Here is a 16,720-nt window from a genome sequence, read left to right as displayed (position 1 = left end):
TGTGCTGATCCTCTGTGCTCTGAATAGTCTGCAGCCCGAGTTAAGCCGTCGTGGTTCTCTCCGGATGGGTAAGAAGACAAAGCTGGCTTTTGAGATCACGCACACGCGGGCCAGCAAAAAAACACAGAGTGATTGTGTCTGTGCCCTAAAGCATGTCACTGGAGGCTGTGTCAGTCAGTCAGCCTGGGATAGATCTCAGCAAAGAGGAATTTGCTTCCCGATGGAATTGCAGCATGGCTTCCCTCACGGGCCGTCCCACTCCGACCGCTCCCGCGCCTCCTCCTCTCTCTCCTGGCCTTGCTTCCAAGGATGGTTCTGCTCTGGCCACAGGAGCAAAACTTGACACCGACTTTGCTACATCATTTTACGCTGTGTTTTGCTGCCCATGTTCACAGAATGTCCCTTTGCTCTCTGCCCTGCGCTTGCATTCCCTTTGAGCATGACCTGGGTGGGACCTCTAGGAAGGAAGGACCCAACCTGGAAGCCAGCCTGGTGCACTGATGGAAACAATGTCCTGACACCCTGCAGGAGGTTCCAACTTTATTTTTCTATCTGAAGCTTCATATATTTACCAAGATGTATAGATGTACATTTGAAAGGACCCGTTGGCTTGTGCTGCATCTTCTACTGCAAGAAGAACAATTTGGTGGAGTCTCACTGTAAAGCCTCTTGTTCTCTCACAGAGGAGAAAATGATATGGATGTGCCAGCCAGAAGGGGAAGGAGATAGGACTGAATCTGCCTAAATTCCAAATGCTTTTTTCACAGAACAGGTAACACCCTTTCACTGCAGACAGACCTTCCTGTAATTACAGAAATGTATCCTGCAAGAGGAAACGCCGACAGTAGCAGTGGGTGTTGCTGCTTCAGCTGTGCAGATCCCTGCAAACCAGCTCAGTCCATGGAGTAAAAAGACAAATTGGTGTCCTCTAGTGGCCTGTCAGTTTTGAAACATTTATATTGGTTCAGAAAGCAATTAATGAAAGAAGGTGCTTGAGGGAACTGTTAAATGCAACCAAAGCGCCTGTGGTTCGGGTGATTCGGAGGTGCAGACTGATGGAAGCCAAGATGGTGCAGAAGAAGCAGCACTGCTAGAAGCTTGAGATGTTCTTCTGTTGCCCCAAGAGACGTGCTGGAGCCATGGGCCACAGGATGCTGTGGTCTAACTGAAAATGAGCCATCAGATCCTCAAGAGTGGTACTTACTCTTTGCTGTTTGTGGGGTTCCTGCTGCCCCTGAGCAACCAAAGTGGCCTTTAGTTAGTAGAATAAAAAGATTAAATCTGAAATATCTCTTCTAAGGTCCTACTGCATTTCCACTGAGCGTGTGGTAAGTACCTGAGTTCACTGTGACATCTCTTTTTTGACAGCCACTCAAAGGAGTCTAAAATCTCTGAAGATAAAAACGTTGAACTCAACAAGGACTTTCTGTGTCCACTTCCATTGCACCTTAAAGCAGGAGAGTCAGCCCAGTTGTGTTTGCCCAGAGTGAGAAAACCTTCACAGAGCACCTGAGTGAATCCCTGGTGTGGGAGTCAAGCCAGGGAAACAAATGTATTAATTTTGGTGAGACCTTCCTGCCTGCCTCTCGTGCTACCTGATAGCGGTCGAGCAGAAGCCACCAGCTTCCTTCAACATGGAGAGCAGCCAGGGGAAACAACCAGACATTCCAGGTTCTTAGATCTCAGGGAATCCTGTGGGTTTGGGATTCTTCCCACTGGCCTTTGAACTGATGCAGCCCAGCATGGCTCACATCCAGCTTTTTGATCCGAGGGTGTCTGTGTCCAGTTCTGAGCATCAGATGTCCTGGCTGGGCTTTCCCCTTGGAGCAGCTGACTTCTTGGGAAGAGGAGACACCTCAGTGGTGACACAACTATCCTGGTTTTCTGTGACAAATGCTTTGAACTTCAGTCTACACTTGAGGTAACAAGCTTTGTCCCTTTCTGAGTTTCACGAAGCAATCAAGAAACAGAGAGAAGTGGAACAAACTCGGGAATCTGAAGAACTCGGTGGTGCCAGAGCTGCTCCTGCAGACCTGCTCTTGTGAAGGTGACAGAGCATTTGCCCAAGTGCAGAATTTGACTGGAGATACAGCAACTTGGCTAAGGAACTAGAAAGAAAATGAGCTTTTGCACTGAATTGAACTGGATGCCAAGTGCCTGAGGTCCCAGCTCAACAGGGCAATGTTTCTTGAAGGTCACAGGAGCTTCTTGTTCGGTAGCAGCACTGCACCTCCTGGCTCTGCACTGGGCATGCTTTGGGCATTGCTATTTCCCCCAGTGTTGCAGGCACTGAATCCTTTAATTGGAGGCAGGTCCAGCTGAACTGAGAGCCTTGCTCTTGCTCAGCCAGGTGTCCAGCAGAGCGCTAAAGCCATCGCAGCAGCATCGGCCAGATCCTGCTCTTCACCCTTGGCTTCAGTCCCAGCTTCCCAGGCTTTGCTGGGTTTCTCGGACAAAGGCAGCCATCCTACCTGCAGCACACACACCTTTTTCCAGAAGTGATCCTTTGGTGTTCTCTGGCAGCCTGCTGAGGCTGAGCAGGGTCTGGTCGTGCCGTGCTGAGGTTTCATGCTGTGTTGGTGTGGAAAAATAATGGTGATCTCCAAAATGATCACAGTCCTTTCCATCCTGCCTAACATGGCACAAGGTTTTACACATGATGGATGTTTTCTGCCAGCCAGAGCTCAGCTGGATTCCCTGTGATTACACGGAGGGTGTTTGTTATCCATGATGCCACCAAAAGAAATGGCTCTTCCAGTGTGAACCATCCTCTGACAGCTCCTGGGTGGGATTTATCACAGCACAGGCCTGTGATGTCCATCTGTGTCCCCACTGAGTGCAGGGGCACCTGGCACAGCTCAAGGTGAAATGATAGCTGAGATCTGGGGAGAGGGGACCTGGCTGCCAGGGTGTCCCTGACACTCCTGCAGTTTGGTGGATGTAGCTCTGTCCCTGGACCTGCTGGAGTCAGGATTGCATCAGTGCAGTCCAGTAGCAGCAGCTGCTTTGTCAGTTGCCCTCAGGGGCTCAGACCCATCCTTTGCTGGCTCCCTGCACTCACCTGCCTTGTTTCTTCTGTTGGTTTGGCAGGGCTTTTGGACAAGGTATCTTGATTCCTTATCAGGGAGCAGAGTTGGTGCTTTTGGGTAGCTAGGATCAAGCTGATGGATGGGGGCTGCATGAAATACTCCTGTTTTATACAGGAATGAGCCCTTGCACAATATGTCCTGGGTTGCAGCAGGTTCCTTGCCACCTGCAGCCAGCTCCACATCATGTGAGTTGGGTTGTTCCCAGCACAGCAGATCTGCCCGTGCAGCCGCTGGTTCAGGACAGGCAGTGACCTCCCTCTGAGCACTTTCTGCTGATGAAATGGCAGAAAGGACCCCCCTTCCCAGCAGGCCCTTCTCTCTGTCTCCTCCTTGCTGTCACAACCCACGAGTAGGAGGATGCAGGGAAGAGCACACTGGTTTGCAGGCAGGACAGAAGCTGCTTTGGTTCAGGGCTGGGATTTTTTTCCCCTGAACTTGAAACCCCTCTTCTTACAGATGTTTCCCTCCCTGCCCCATGTCTGTGCTCGCTCCTCTGGGCTGGAGGGCTTCTCTTTCATGTGCTGAGCTGCCCCAGGAGCTGGTGGGAGGAAGGAGGGATGGGACACTGCTCAGAAAGCAGCTCTGCAGCCCTCAGTGTGTCCTGGCACCCACCCCTTCTCTTTAGTGTCACCCAGATAAATGTCACCCTTGTACCAGAAACTGTGATGTCTGCCTGGCTGTTCCCATTCTCCTCTTTGCCTTCTTGGGTATGTTCTGTGTCTCCCCATTGCTGCTGGCCCTGTGCTAGCCCCAGCTCTGGGTCTCCATTTCTGCACTGTCCTTTGTCCACTTGTTGCTTTTGTAACCAAGAACACCATGTTGTCACCTGTCCCCTCTGTGTAGGCTGCTGTCATGTGCACATCTCAGTTAAAACGAGAGGTTTAAGGCCCTTGAATTTTCACCTCTGGAGATTGGAGATAAACTGAGCCCTGTGAGAGAGGAGGGTTGAATCTGGGCAGGGAGGAAAAACCCACACAACTCCCAGACCTTTTGGCAGGACTGAAGCCTGAGCAGACACAAGGGCCCTCATTGAGGTGCTGCAGGGACACGGGACATGAGCAGACGTGGTGCATGCCTTGGGGATCTGCTCTGGAACAGTGGCACTTTCAAGGGCTTCCGTCTGTGCCTTTAAAATCTGTGAAGCTCTTATCACTCTTTGCTACATAAGACCACTTTAGCTTTTAGAGGTAGATTCAAGGAACTCTCAGTTGCCAGTAGTGCTTGCAAAGCCAGGGTGGGTGGTGAGTCCATGGTGCCAGTTCTGCTGGAGCTCCCTCCTGGGTCAACTGGAATATAACCTGCAAGAAACTGTCCTGCTTAGTGGTCGGAAGTCCCTCTATTTGAGCTTTGGGGGCTCCTGGAGAAAGGGATGGTTCCCAAAACATCCTCTATGTTGTAAGGCTTCCTCCATCTCCATCAGAGCTGCTGCCCATCCAACACTCACTGCCACTAATTTTTTTCTTTCATTCTCTAGTTTACTTCTTGTGGACTAAATTCATCTTTCTGTGCCCTTTTGTCTTTGTGATGTGTTTTCTCTGTATTTTTCTGTCCACTCCTGTCCCTCTCTGCAGAATCTCCACCAGCTCAAACAGATTCATACTCTGAGGCAGATGAATGAGCAACTCCTGGCTGAGAACAGGGCTCTGACCCGGGTCGTAGCCAGACTTTCTCTGCCTGCCAAGCCCTCCGAGTCAGAGGAGCTGTAGCTGCTTTCCCTCCGGCTCATCTCGCCTCCCTCTTCCACTCTTCCAGGCAGGTCTTTGCTGCTTGGCCAGGCTGTTCACCCTGGCCGTGTTGCTCTCGAGGGTGGCTGTGAAAGCTTGGGGCTCAAAAGCAGCATGTGGCAAAAGCTCCTCTAAAATCCAGCAGCGTGGGGGGCCTGCCTGGCAGGGTTTCTCTGGAGGCTTTTGCTCAGCCCTGCTGACCTGGGCTCTGCTTGGCAGATGGTGCTGATTTCACTAACTGCCCTTGGAGGGGGTTTGCCTTGTCCATGGGGATGGGGTCCGTGTCTCCCATCATCCCAGAGGATGTGCTCCCTGTCTTGCTGTGGAGACCTAGGCTTGGGTGGATGGTGCTGAGATGGCTGTGGAGGAGTGATAGCTCAGCTGCTTCCTTCTGCCTTAACACCAGCAAATGGCTCCGGGGCAGCTTGTCAGTGCCCATGGGTTAGTCAGCAACCCCTTCCCCATGGCCTTGCCTCAAAACAGTCATAGAATCATGGGATGGTTTGGGTTGGAAGGGACACTAAAGGTCATCCAGTTCCAACCCTCCTGCATGGGCAGGGACACCTCCCACCAGCCCAGGCTGCTCCAAGCCCCATCCAACCTGCCCTTCAACACTGCCAGGGATGGGGCAGCCACAGCTTCCCTGGGCAGCCTGGGCCAGGCTCTCCCCACCCTCACAGCAAAGAATTTCATCTCATCTCACTCTCCCCTCTTTCAGCTTGAAACTATTCCCCTCATCCCATCACTACACACCCTGGTAAAAAGCCCCTCCCCAGCTTTCCTGGAGCCCCTTCAGGCACTGGAAGGTGCTCTAAGGTCTCCCTGGAGCCTTCTCTTCTCCAAGCTGAACACCCCAACTCTCCCAGCCTGTCTCCAGAGCAGAGCTGCTCCAGCCCTCCCATCATCTCCATGGCCTCCTCTGGACTTGCTCCAGCAACTCCATGTCCTTCTTGTATTGGGGACCCCAGAGCTGGACCCAGCCCTGCAGGGAGGTCTCACCAAAGTGGAGCAGAGGGGGACAATCCCCTCCCTGACCTGCTGGTCACACTGCTGGGGATGCAGCTCAGGTTTATGCTGTGTGTTCATAATGGAACTGTTTTTTAATTGGACTTAGTTCAGTGAGAAGCTGGCACCAGAAAATGACCCAAAGTCAGGATGAGCAATTTAATGGATTTCTAGGGATGTTATGAAAAGTGCACATTTTAGACAGAAAAGTGATTTTTAGAAAACTTCCAGCTGGGCACCCCTCAGCAGGTTTTCTTGGTCACTTGAGCAAAGAGAACAAGCTCCTACCCTCATTTTCAAGAGAGTCTGAGTGAGTTTTGAGCCTGAGTTGCCAGGCTGCAGCATCCCCTCTGCCTCTGCAGTCTGGCCACAAGGCAGGTGAAGCCATCAGAGCTGGACCAGATGTGGTTTCTCTTTTCATCTTGTATTTTAAATTCAGTGCAGAGCAATTAGTGTTGGCAACCTAAGCCTCCTGTGAGCTTTGCCCTCACACATCACACGGTTAAATTACATCCTCGCTTGTTCCTTCATTGGTTCAGTTCAATAAAGCTGTAAATGCTCCTTTCTTAGGGCCCTACCAGGCTTTTGCAGGTTAGTAGGGATATCCAGGTCCCTTCAGACACAGCTATTTAAAACAAAAAAAAAAGGAAAAAGCAGCATGTTCTTGCAGGCTGGAAGTGGCACTAAGGTATAAAAAAAATCTATTCTTAGCACACAAATTATATCAAGGATGATTAACCATAGAAACAAACTAACCAGGGGAATTGTGACTTCCCCCTTCCAGGAGGCTCAGTTCAAGACCGTGAGTGCATCCCCCAGGCTGAGGGAGGGCTGGTTCCTCTTCTGTGGCCTGAATTGTGCAGATGGTCAGACTAAATGATCTCACCATCTCTCTGGTTTTAAGTCTGCAGAAGCGTTCCTGAACCTGTCACTGACTCAGCCCTTCTCACAAGCAGTGGCTTGAAGTCTTTCTCCTTCCCAATGTCCTTTGAGACCTGACAGGGAAAAAAAAAAAAAACAAAACAACCCTGTTTCCAGACTCACAGAAATTATGTTTCATGAACTGTAAGTCACGGGTGTCTCCTGTCCCAGGAGACAGCCCTGGTGTCACTTTGCTGACACCCCTGCCCGGCTGTGCCTCCTCTGGCCCAGGCTGGCTCAGGCCTGGCTGGGCTCCTCCTCCCCCCTCACTTGAGGTTTGTGGGTCACTGCTGGTGTCTGAGCTGGCTGCAGGCTCTGCTGGTTGTTTTCCAGCTCTTTAGTAGGTCTAACACAAGGTGTTCCTGGTACCTTTGAGCCTTATCCCACCCACGTCCTTACACTTCCCAGCAAAACAGCAACATCCCCGTTCTGACCTCTGACACTTCCCAGGCCCTTGCAGCTGTGGTGCTTTTCAAAGAATCACCTTTTCCAAAATCCATGCAATTTCAGAAGTTCTCTGGTGTCACAGGGAACACTCAGCACCCCTGCTCAGACCAGCCTGGAGCCTGGAGGATGAGAAAAAAAAAACAACAAAACAAATCTTGACAAAACACACCCCGTGGCCACTAGAGCATGTCCTGAAGTGCCACATCGACATGTTTTTTGAGTACCTGCTGGGATGGTGACTCCACCACCTCCCTGGGAGATGTTTATTAAGGTCCATGTCTCAGGCTCCTGTGTTTCCAGTCTTTTTCATGGGCAGGTTATTTTACCCAACTCAAGGGTGCTTTGCTTTGAAGCCAAAGGTTCCTTTACTTCCCATGCCCTTCACCTGGGAGGAATGGAATTTTATAAGGCTGATTTTTAGTTTTCAGAAAGGTTCACTGGAAACTGATGGAGGAAGTGGGGTTGCAGCTGGGAAACTTCTCAAGAAGCACCTGCTTGTCACATTATTGCATCCCTTCCTTTTCCAGTAATCACCAGACTTGTGCAGAAGCATGTGATGAGGCCCAACCAACATCAGAGCTTCCAGGGAGCTGTAAAACCAGGATGGTTGCTCTCTGGTGTTGCACCTGGGAACTGGGGACAGATGATGTCCACCAAAGCAAGTGGCAGTACTCTGTACCATTGCTTTACTGGAGTGATGGACACGTTCAGGGATGCAAGGCCACCCCAAGCAGTGACACAGAGAGGACAGGAATTGTCTGTCTGCAGACCCCAATAAGTGGTTGAAGCTTCCCAGTGTGTTGGACTGGCAGGCCCTGGGCTTCTGGGTGTCAGATAAAGCAGGGGAGAGAACAGAGGAGTGTGGGGTGAGGCAGCAGATGTTGCTCTGGGCTCCTGAGCATTTTGGTGATGGGCCATGCCTCTCACTTGGCCATGAGAAACTGCATGAACAGTCATGACTTCTGTTCTGCTCACAGCCCTTTTGAGATGTCCATGTCACACCACCACTGGGCCCAGTGAGACACTCCTAAGCATCACTAGCTGAAGCTCCAACCAGCCCATCATGTTCCCCAGTCTCATCCCACTCTGCAGTTTTCCCCCTCCTCTCTCTTGCAGAACCTCCTGTCAGGAGCATCCACCACCAGCAGGGATGGGGTTGGTCACACTGGGACCAGGCATGACTTGGCCTGACACTGAAAGGAGAGAATATCATGTGTCCAGAGAAGAGGAATAGAGCTAGGGAAGGGTCTGGAGCACAAGTCTGAGCAGGAGCAGCTGAGGGAGCTGGGGGTGTCCAGCCTGGAGCAAAGGAGGCTGAGGGGAGACCTGCTGGCTCTGCAGCTGCCTGAGAGGAGGTTGGAGCCAGGGGAGTTGGTCTCTTCTCTCAAGGAACAAGAGGAAATGGCCTCAAGTTGTGCCAGGGGAGGTTGAGATTGGATCTTGAGAACAATCTCTTCTCCAAAGGGTTGTCAGGCCCTGGCCCAGGCTGCCCAGGGTGGAGTCCCCATCCCTGGAGGGGTTTCAAAGCCCTGTAGATGTGATGCTGGGGGACATGGGTCAGTGGTGGCCTTGGCAGTGCTGGGTTAATGGTTGGACTTGGTGACCTTCAAGGTCTTTTCCAACCAAAACCATTCCAACTGCTGCAGCTGGAGCAGTGGAGCTGGTGTCTGCCTGTGCTGGGGCAGGGGCTGGTGGGGGCTGCAGGGGAGAGGAGCAGGTAGGAGGTTGTGGTCAGGGCTGAGACCCCAGCTTAGGAAGAAGAGGGCTTAGTGGGGATTTGGAATTTGGGGGAGTTCCTCCAAGATCCCCCTCAGGTCATCACTGAGCTCCTAGTGGTGCTGTTAGTGGCTGGTGTGTTCCAGCTGATGGCCCTCAGGGCTGCAGGGTCACCTTCTGTGTCACATCCTGAGGCAGGAGTGTGTGGTCTCCTTCCTGTCCCCAAAGGGCTGAGGACCCTCCACTGCAGGTCACCTACCTGCAGGGTGGGACACAAGGTGGGTTGGAGGGGGTTTTGCCAATGAGAAACACTGGAAAGGTCTTCTCAAAGCTGTTTCTCCCTCTGCTTCCAATTAAAAACTCTGGCTTCTGTCTGTGTTGGGACACTTGGATGAGCTCCAGCCTTAGACACTGAGCACTGAGGAGTCCTCTGGCTGTGACATGTGTGTTTGCATTAGACATCTACAGGACCTCAAAGAGATTTGGGGTTATTCTAACAAGATTTTGCAGGCCAGGCTTGGTCCAGTCCTGAGTGAGAACTTCAAACCTTCGTTTTCCCCTCTAGTTCTGGTAAAATGGGGAGAAAAAAAAATTAAAAATCAGAAAAGAAAGAAAAAAAAAAGGGGGGGGGCTTTCTAGGTTTCTGCTGAGCCCTGTGTAGCCTCTGGGAACAGGTTTGGGATGAAGCTCAACAATGGGTCCTGCCCCCCTGGGGCTTGGCCTTGCTGCTCCCCAGGGCTCCAGGCCCCCCTGCTCCCCCACCCAGTGTGTAAAGATCCTGGTGATGTTACAGAGCAGCAGCTGCTGTGAGGAGCGTGCTGGGTGCAGGGGACACTCAGCACTGGGGCTTGTCCCCCCAGCAGCCCCGACCTGGTGTCCCACCTTCTCTTTGTCTCTCCGCAGATTTTGACGGAGCTGAAGTCAGACAACCAAAGGCTGAAGGACGAGAACGGAGCCCTCATTCGTGTCATCAGCAAGCTCTCCAAATAGCAATGCCAAGCCCAGGCAGGACGGAGCTGCCCTACACCAGCTGCCAACCCCTCCACCAGGCCTTGCCCCCTTTGTCACCTCCTGTCACCTCCTGTCACACGTACAGTGGGCGTTTCAGCCGTGGGATCAACCTGTCACACCTGCCTTGCCCTGCCCGTTGCTGTACATTCCCTCTCAGCCCTTTTTGCCCCCCCAACACCCCCCCTGCCATTTTATTATTTTTAATTTAAGCATGTTGTGGTATCTCAGATGTTTTAGTCAAGGGAGAAGAACATGAGGACTGAGTTTGAGCTGCCAAAACTTCTTCTTCCAGAAGCCCAGTCTTTGGTGTTGGACTCTGATCTGGAGTAGGTAGCTCCTACTGTAAAAAGTGATGCCTGAAGAACCAATCCAGGCACATCCAAGCCCTTTACAGGTGGGAAGTGTGAACGTGGGCTGGGACTCTGAGGATGCCCATCAACCCACCTGAGATGTGGGGCTCTGGGTACAATGTGATGCTGTGAAAGCCACCAGGACTGATTTCTGTAACAGGCTGATGACAGCTGCTTTGCACAGAGACTTTCTTCTCCTTTGGCCCCAGCAGAATGAGTCTTTTATTTAATACAAGATTTCAAACCTGTTCAGTAACTTCAACACTGCCTCTCAGTGTCAGACCCCTTATTCCTCAGTGTGTCTTTCCTCCCCAGCCTGGGAGATTTGGTATCATGTTGTGTCCTTCCAGGGCTCCAGTTTCAGTAGTTAGTAGCATCTGCTAATTGCATCTGGACTCTTGCTACTCAGGGTATCACAGATTCTTGCCAGGCCTTCTGAAGGACAAGCTTGAACCCCTTGAGATCTGCTCCTGCTTTCAAATGCACATGATCATGAATCACCTTGTACCCACCCCAGAAACCACCCCCCAGAAACACTTTCCTGCCTCTCTCATGAAGGCAAAGCCCTGTGGAGCAGTCTGCTCAGGTAATTCAGGCACCTGGATGTGATTTGCAGCTGGAGGCTGACCAGGTTAAAGAGAGAGGGAATGCCAGAGTCCAGTCCCACCCACCTGTTGGGGAAGCAGCTTGATGCTGGGTTTCAAGGCAGAGGAGCATGAAGCAGCATCACTTGTCCTCCCACATGTGGGTGCACTGGTGTTAAGAGGGACAAGGAGCTGCCCTTGGGAGTGCTGGTCACCATCGCTAGGGTGGTCTTTTATCTGTCCAAAGCTTGTAATAAGCCTTGACCTTGAAGCAAGCCTCAAAAACAAACCTCTTCCATGTTGGACATAGAACAGTCTGACTTAGTTCTCTCCATGGGCATTTAGACAGTGGCTCCTCTTCGTGCTCTGAGATTTTGATGACAGAAGCATTAACCTGTCATCAGATTTGTTGGGCTTCCCCCTTAGTAGACTCCTCTTGAACAATACCTTCCCTCTGAGAGACTTCTTGAAGCTGTATCCAAACCAGTTTCCAATCTACATCCTTCCATATTTGTCCTTTCATTCCCTTTGTCCTTTAATTTCCCTGCTCCATCTGGCTGAGGTGCAGTCTCAGTCACTGAACTCGGAGGTTCTACCTGCGTTTCCGGGCACTTCCTCTGACTATGGGCTGGCAGCTCCCCCTGGGCTGGTGGGACAGTCTGCTCTGAGAGAGACAGATGAGATACTTGAACATAATCATAATTCTTGAGCTTGCTTAACAGGGTAAAATTTATGAGTCAGTCCTGGGCTCTTCAGAACCTTTTGCTGGTTGTTGCTTCAGAAACTGTTTATTTTCCTCTCCCTTAGAGTTATTTTCTTTGCTTTTATGTTTTTTCTTAACTCATTTTTTTCCCTTTCCCTCCCCATCCTACCTGTTCCCACCTCTCTAACTCTTCCCAGAGCTGCCAGTTTTACCCCAGGCAGCTCTAGACAGAGGTTCCTCTTCCACTGCTCTTCAGCCAGCAGTTCCTTGTGCACGGCACAAGATGCCGTTTCTCCTGGTACACTGAGGCTCTTCCTCTGCTGCTGTGCTTTGGGGAGGAAGAGGCCAAAGCTGGTAATGGCATCAGGGTTCCTGCAGGGCACTGCCTAAGCCAGGCAGCCTTTTTATATTTTCTTTTAACCCTGCTCTATTTAACAGCTTTAAGTCTTGAGATCGGGTCAATGCTTTTTCCGCGCGCCGTTGCCCCTTGGTGCACTCTTCATGTGAGTACTCCTGCTGTTCTTGATGTTTTGCCTCTTGGTGACCCACTCCTCGCTTCAGACTTGGGCTCTCTCACCTCTGGATGGGTGTCCAGTCCTTTCTGTGCCACCCAGAGAAGACTCTGGCCCGCTGGGGCTGCGGGTGGTTGCGCAGCCCTGACGTGCCACCGCGCGTGGCTCATCCCAGCAGGAACAGGGACGAGACTTCAGACTAAAGGTCCTGGTCCTCTCACGAGGCAGGTTCCTGGCAGCGGGAAGAGGCCTGGGATCTGTTTTAGGGAGAGTGTTCAACCCAATCCGACAAATTCATCCTGCACTGACGTTTTGCCCCTCCTGCCAGGACACCCAGGGGCAGCAGGCAGAGGGTGCAGAGGCCTCACTGCTCTGCCAGCACCTTGTCCAGACAAACCACTTTCCATGAAGTGTCTGCTCAGCACTGGATTATCCCCCTGGACTCTGACCAGGCCCCACCAACACCTGAGTCTCGCTGAAGAGCCAAAGCCAGGAGGATTTTGGGATGATGATGCAATTGCAAACCAAGTTCTTCAGAAATAATTCTCTTTTTTTCTTTGCTCTCACTGACATAACCAGTGCACTGAGGAGGTGACGAACAGGACACCTTGTGCTCTGCACGTGGGACAGAGTGCAAATCAAGCAGTTTTTAAAACTGATCCCTGTTTGAACCAGAGCATTTGCCAGACGTGATCTCCACTGGAGACCACAAGGGTTTTTTTTTTCTAAGCAATTGCTTGGAGTGAATTCATTTTTATTGCTTGGGGTGAACCCGCCTATTGTGGCTGTGAGTTTGATGATGGCTCTTTGTAAATAAACTCCTTGGAGAAGCAGGACTAGCTTACGAGATGGGGAGAGAATGTATTTTTATGCAACTTTTGAGTGGCCTTTCAAACCCTGAGATGAATGATTTGTTTTACTGGTTGTTGTTATATAGTATTAAAAGTATTATGTGTTTGAAAGTTTGGGAATAATATTCACATCTATGATGCTTGTAAACACCACAGTATTTATAAATGAATAAAATAAGAGTTGATAAAATAGAAGCTTTGCCTTTGGTTCCATCTTTCTGGAGCTGCAAGTTGTTTAGCCTAAAGTGCCCTGTTTCTCCCCAGATTCCCACACTATGGCAAGATCAGATGTTTATAAATGCAGAAATGCTCTGCAGCCACATCCCTGCTGCAGCCACAGCATGGGGAGGTGACAGTCCCTGCCTGCCTGGCCAGGGAAGGCTCAAGGGAGCTGTGTGTGTGGCTGGGAAGGCACCCCCCGCTGGGAAGGGGAACAGGAGAGAGTCCATCTGACACCTCTGAACCACAATGGGGTTCGGGCCCATCTCATAGAATCATGGAATGGTTTGGGTTGGAAGGGACCTTCAAGATCATCTAGTTCCAACCCCCTGCATGGGCAGGGACACCTCCCACCAGCCCAGGCTGCTCCAAGCCCCATCCAACCTGCCCTTCAACACTGCCAGGGAGGGGCCTCCATCCCTTGCATCTTCCCCCATGATGCCAATCCCTGTGTTTTCTCTGCTCACAGGCTTGGTCAGGACAAACCTGTAGTGAGGACATGGGCACTGGTGCTGCATCTCAGAGCCTTCGTCCCAGGGGAGTTTGATGGAGATCTGGGTATTTCAGTCTTGGAGGTGGTGGCTGCAGCTTGAGCTCTTCTGTGGTCTAGGGGCATCCAGCACTTCTGCAAAGTAGGGCAGGACCTAAACAGGAATACCTGGACCAAACTGCATGTGGTGAGGGTGAAGAATTTGCTGGGGTCCTTTGATGTCTTCCCACCTGCACACCTTGTCTGCCATGGTCAGCCAGCTTCAGGGCTACCTGGACACATCCCCACCAGTGTGGGAGCACCCTCACTTTTCACCCGGACCCCCCCTGGGGTTCCCACCGTGCCCCCATCCCTCCATCATCCCTGGGACCTGCCCCCAGCCACACACACCCCGCTGAGCCTCAGCAGCAAGACCAGAAGGGAACGGGGGCTCCTTTCAGCTCGTTTCTTTAATAAGGAGACAGATATCATTACAAAATAACCATAGAACGATAAGAGACGGAAACAACACGAGAGGAAGGGGCTTTAAAAGCAGCTTCCGCCGGAGCCGAGCGCTGCGGGGCCGGGACGGGGACAGCGCGGGGGGTCTCTCCAGGAGCTGCTCCTCCCTCCCAGCTTTGGGGGGGAAAAGGAGAAGAAAGCCAAGCCTGCTGCCAAGCCTGGGGGATTCTCTTCCTTTGAACCCCGGGAGCCTGAGGCCGAGCGTCTCTCCAGCAGCGTGGGGAGAGGGGGAAGCAGTTCCTGGCCCCGAAATGGAGACCCCCCTGGACACGGCAGAAATAACCCAGATCCCTCCCAAAAGCCTTCCCTCCATCAGATCTCTGCCGCACCCCGTTGCAGAAAAGCCACCAGCAGGTCAGCCCCGCTGCCGTGTCCCCTTGGCCTGGCCTGGCACCCGCGGCTCGTCCCCGCGTCCTGCGCCCCGCGAACCCGGGGGGGACACCCGGGGGGCAGGAGGGACACCCGGGGGGGGCAGGAGGGACACCCGGGGGGGGCAGCGGGCACCCGGGGGGGGCAGGAGGGACACCCGGGGGGCAGGAGGGACACGGCTCCGCTGTGGGGCCCTCCCCGTGGGGTCCCCACACACCGTGGTCTAATATGGCTTCTAAAGTTGCTCTGACAGTGAGATGCACCAAAGGCGACACAGGACACGAAGCCACGACGTTGCCGCTGCCCGGCCATGGTGTGGACGCCACAAGACGCAGGAACAAGACACACACGGGAGGTTCACGGCTCCCCCGGCTGGCGGGGCTGGCCTGGCATGCTTGGCTTCTTGGCATTCTTGTCTTCTTTTACGTGGTTTTGTTATTTTTTTTTTTTATTGGGAGGGGGGAATAATCAGGGCGGGTGGAGAGAACTTGAGCAACGAGTTGTGTCCATCGCCATCCCGGCCCGGCTGGAGGGAGGCGGGGGCAGAGGGGCTGGGGGGGCAGGGGATGGAGGGGGGAGGGGGGAGCAGGGGACAGGGGATGGAGGGGGGAGCAGGGGACGGGGGGCAGGGGATGGAGGGGTGAGGGGAGAGCAGGGGATTGGGGGCAGGGGATGGAGGGGTGAGGGGGGAGCAGGGGATTGGGGGCAGGGGATGGAGGGGTGAGGGGGGAGCAGGGGACGGGGGGCAGGGGATGGAGGGGTGAGGGGGGAGCAGGGGATTGGGGGCAGGGGATGGAGGGGTGAGGGGGGAGCAGGGGATTGGGGGCAGGGGATGGAGGGGGGAGCAGGGGACGGGGGGCAGGGGATGGAGGGGTGAGGGGGGAGCAGGGGGCAGCACCATTGGGCTCTATCCATGCTGCTACTGCTGGGGGCTGCATCATGCAGAGCTGGTGGGACACACAGGATGGCTCCGAACTCTAGCGACTACACAGAGCTGAGGGGGCAGAGGCAGCACTGATGGCTTCACGGGTGGGTTGATTGGTTTTCCTTTTTGTTTGTTTTATTAAAAAAAAAAAATCATGTATTAAGTCACAGTTTCCTCCCCCACCCCCTGGCCAGGCTTGAAGAATCTGGATGGAAGGCAGCCATGGGAATGGGGTGGGAAGGGCCACTGGTGGGACCTCTGCTCCCGGTGACAGCCTGGAGGATGAGGAGGGTCTGGAGGGTGCAGGGGGTGGGGGGGTGCAGATGAGGGGTGCAGGTGTGTGTGCAGGTGGGTGTATGTGTACAGGTGTGTGTGTATGTACAGGTGTGTGTACAGGTGGGTGGGTGTTTACAGGTGCATGTATATGTACAGGTGTGTATGTACAGGTGTATGTGTGTATCAGTGCATGTGTGTGTGCAGGTGGAGGGGTGTGTGTGTATAGGGGTACGTACAGGGGTGTGTGTAGGTGCATGTGTATGTACAGGTGTATGTGTGTACCACTGCTTGTGTGTACAGGTGTGTGTGACACTTCCACCTGCCTCCCAGGGAAAGCTGTGGGGCCGTGCACCCTCCCAGACCAAAAGAGGAGGATTTTAGGGCTCTTTTCAATTCCATCTTTTTTTCTATCCCCAACTGGACCCCAAAATGCCACTGATTCAAGGGACCACATCCTGCCAGTGTCCCCAGCCCAGGGGCATCCACCACCCCCAGTGCCCCAGTAACTAAAAGCACCCCGAGACTTCTCCCCTTGGCCACCCAAGCAGGGCAGGTCCTCGTTTGTTGACACTGACACATCCATTAGGCAAAGGGACTAATTAAAGCTGGTGATGGCCCTGTGGGACTACTTGCCTGCTGACCCAGGAGGCCCCCATCACCCAGCAAGGTGCCACCAGCAGCTCCAGCAGCCGTGCTGGGCCCTGGGGCACGGGCACTGCTGAGGAGCTGGTGGAAGTGGTTTCTGGAGGTCTCCAGTCCAACCTCCCTCACCACCGCAGCTTGGCTGGGCTAACCAAGCCCCCAGGCTCCCCCAAGAATGGAGCTGTTCCTCCCTGGGGACCTGTTCCAGGGATGCATACCTCTACAGGAGAAGGGGCTTGTCCCCGTGTCCAACTTGAACCCCCTGAGCTGTGGCTGCCACCAATTTCCCATCACCTCCCAACCTCCAGCCAGGACTGAGGTGCCCTTAGGGAAGCCACAGGGATCTGCTGGAGCATCCAATGGGGCAAACTCAGTTTTGGTTCTT

General features: G+C 53.1%; 1 protein-coding gene across 6 annotated transcripts in view; it reads left to right on the top strand.

Annotated features, from left to right (window-relative positions):
* PPP1R12B (protein phosphatase 1 regulatory subunit 12B) overlaps positions 1–13,108 on the top strand; it is a 137,726-nt gene extending 124,618 nt beyond the window's left edge. For 3 of the 6 annotated variants that reach the window (XM_051639093.1, XM_051639091.1, XM_051639089.1), the window contains 2 exons: positions 4,661–4,841; positions 9,806–13,108. In XM_051639093.1, coding sequence (XP_051495053.1) covers positions 4,661–4,795 — 135 coding nt within the window. In that variant the 3' untranslated portion in view covers positions 4,796–4,841; positions 9,806–13,108. The remainder of the gene's footprint in view (positions 1–4,660; positions 4,842–9,805) is intronic. The other 3 variants (XM_051639092.1, XM_051639090.1, XM_051639094.1) reach the window with 1 other exon arrangement.
* Positions 13,109–16,720: the final 3,612 nt, after the last annotated feature.

Source organism: Apus apus, chromosome 23 (assembly GCF_020740795.1).
Source record: "Apus apus isolate bApuApu2 chromosome 23, bApuApu2.pri.cur, whole genome shotgun sequence".
Taxonomy (NCBI): Eukaryota; Metazoa; Chordata; class Aves; order Apodiformes; family Apodidae; genus Apus; species Apus apus.
This window is presented reverse-complemented; position numbering and strand designations above follow the sequence as displayed.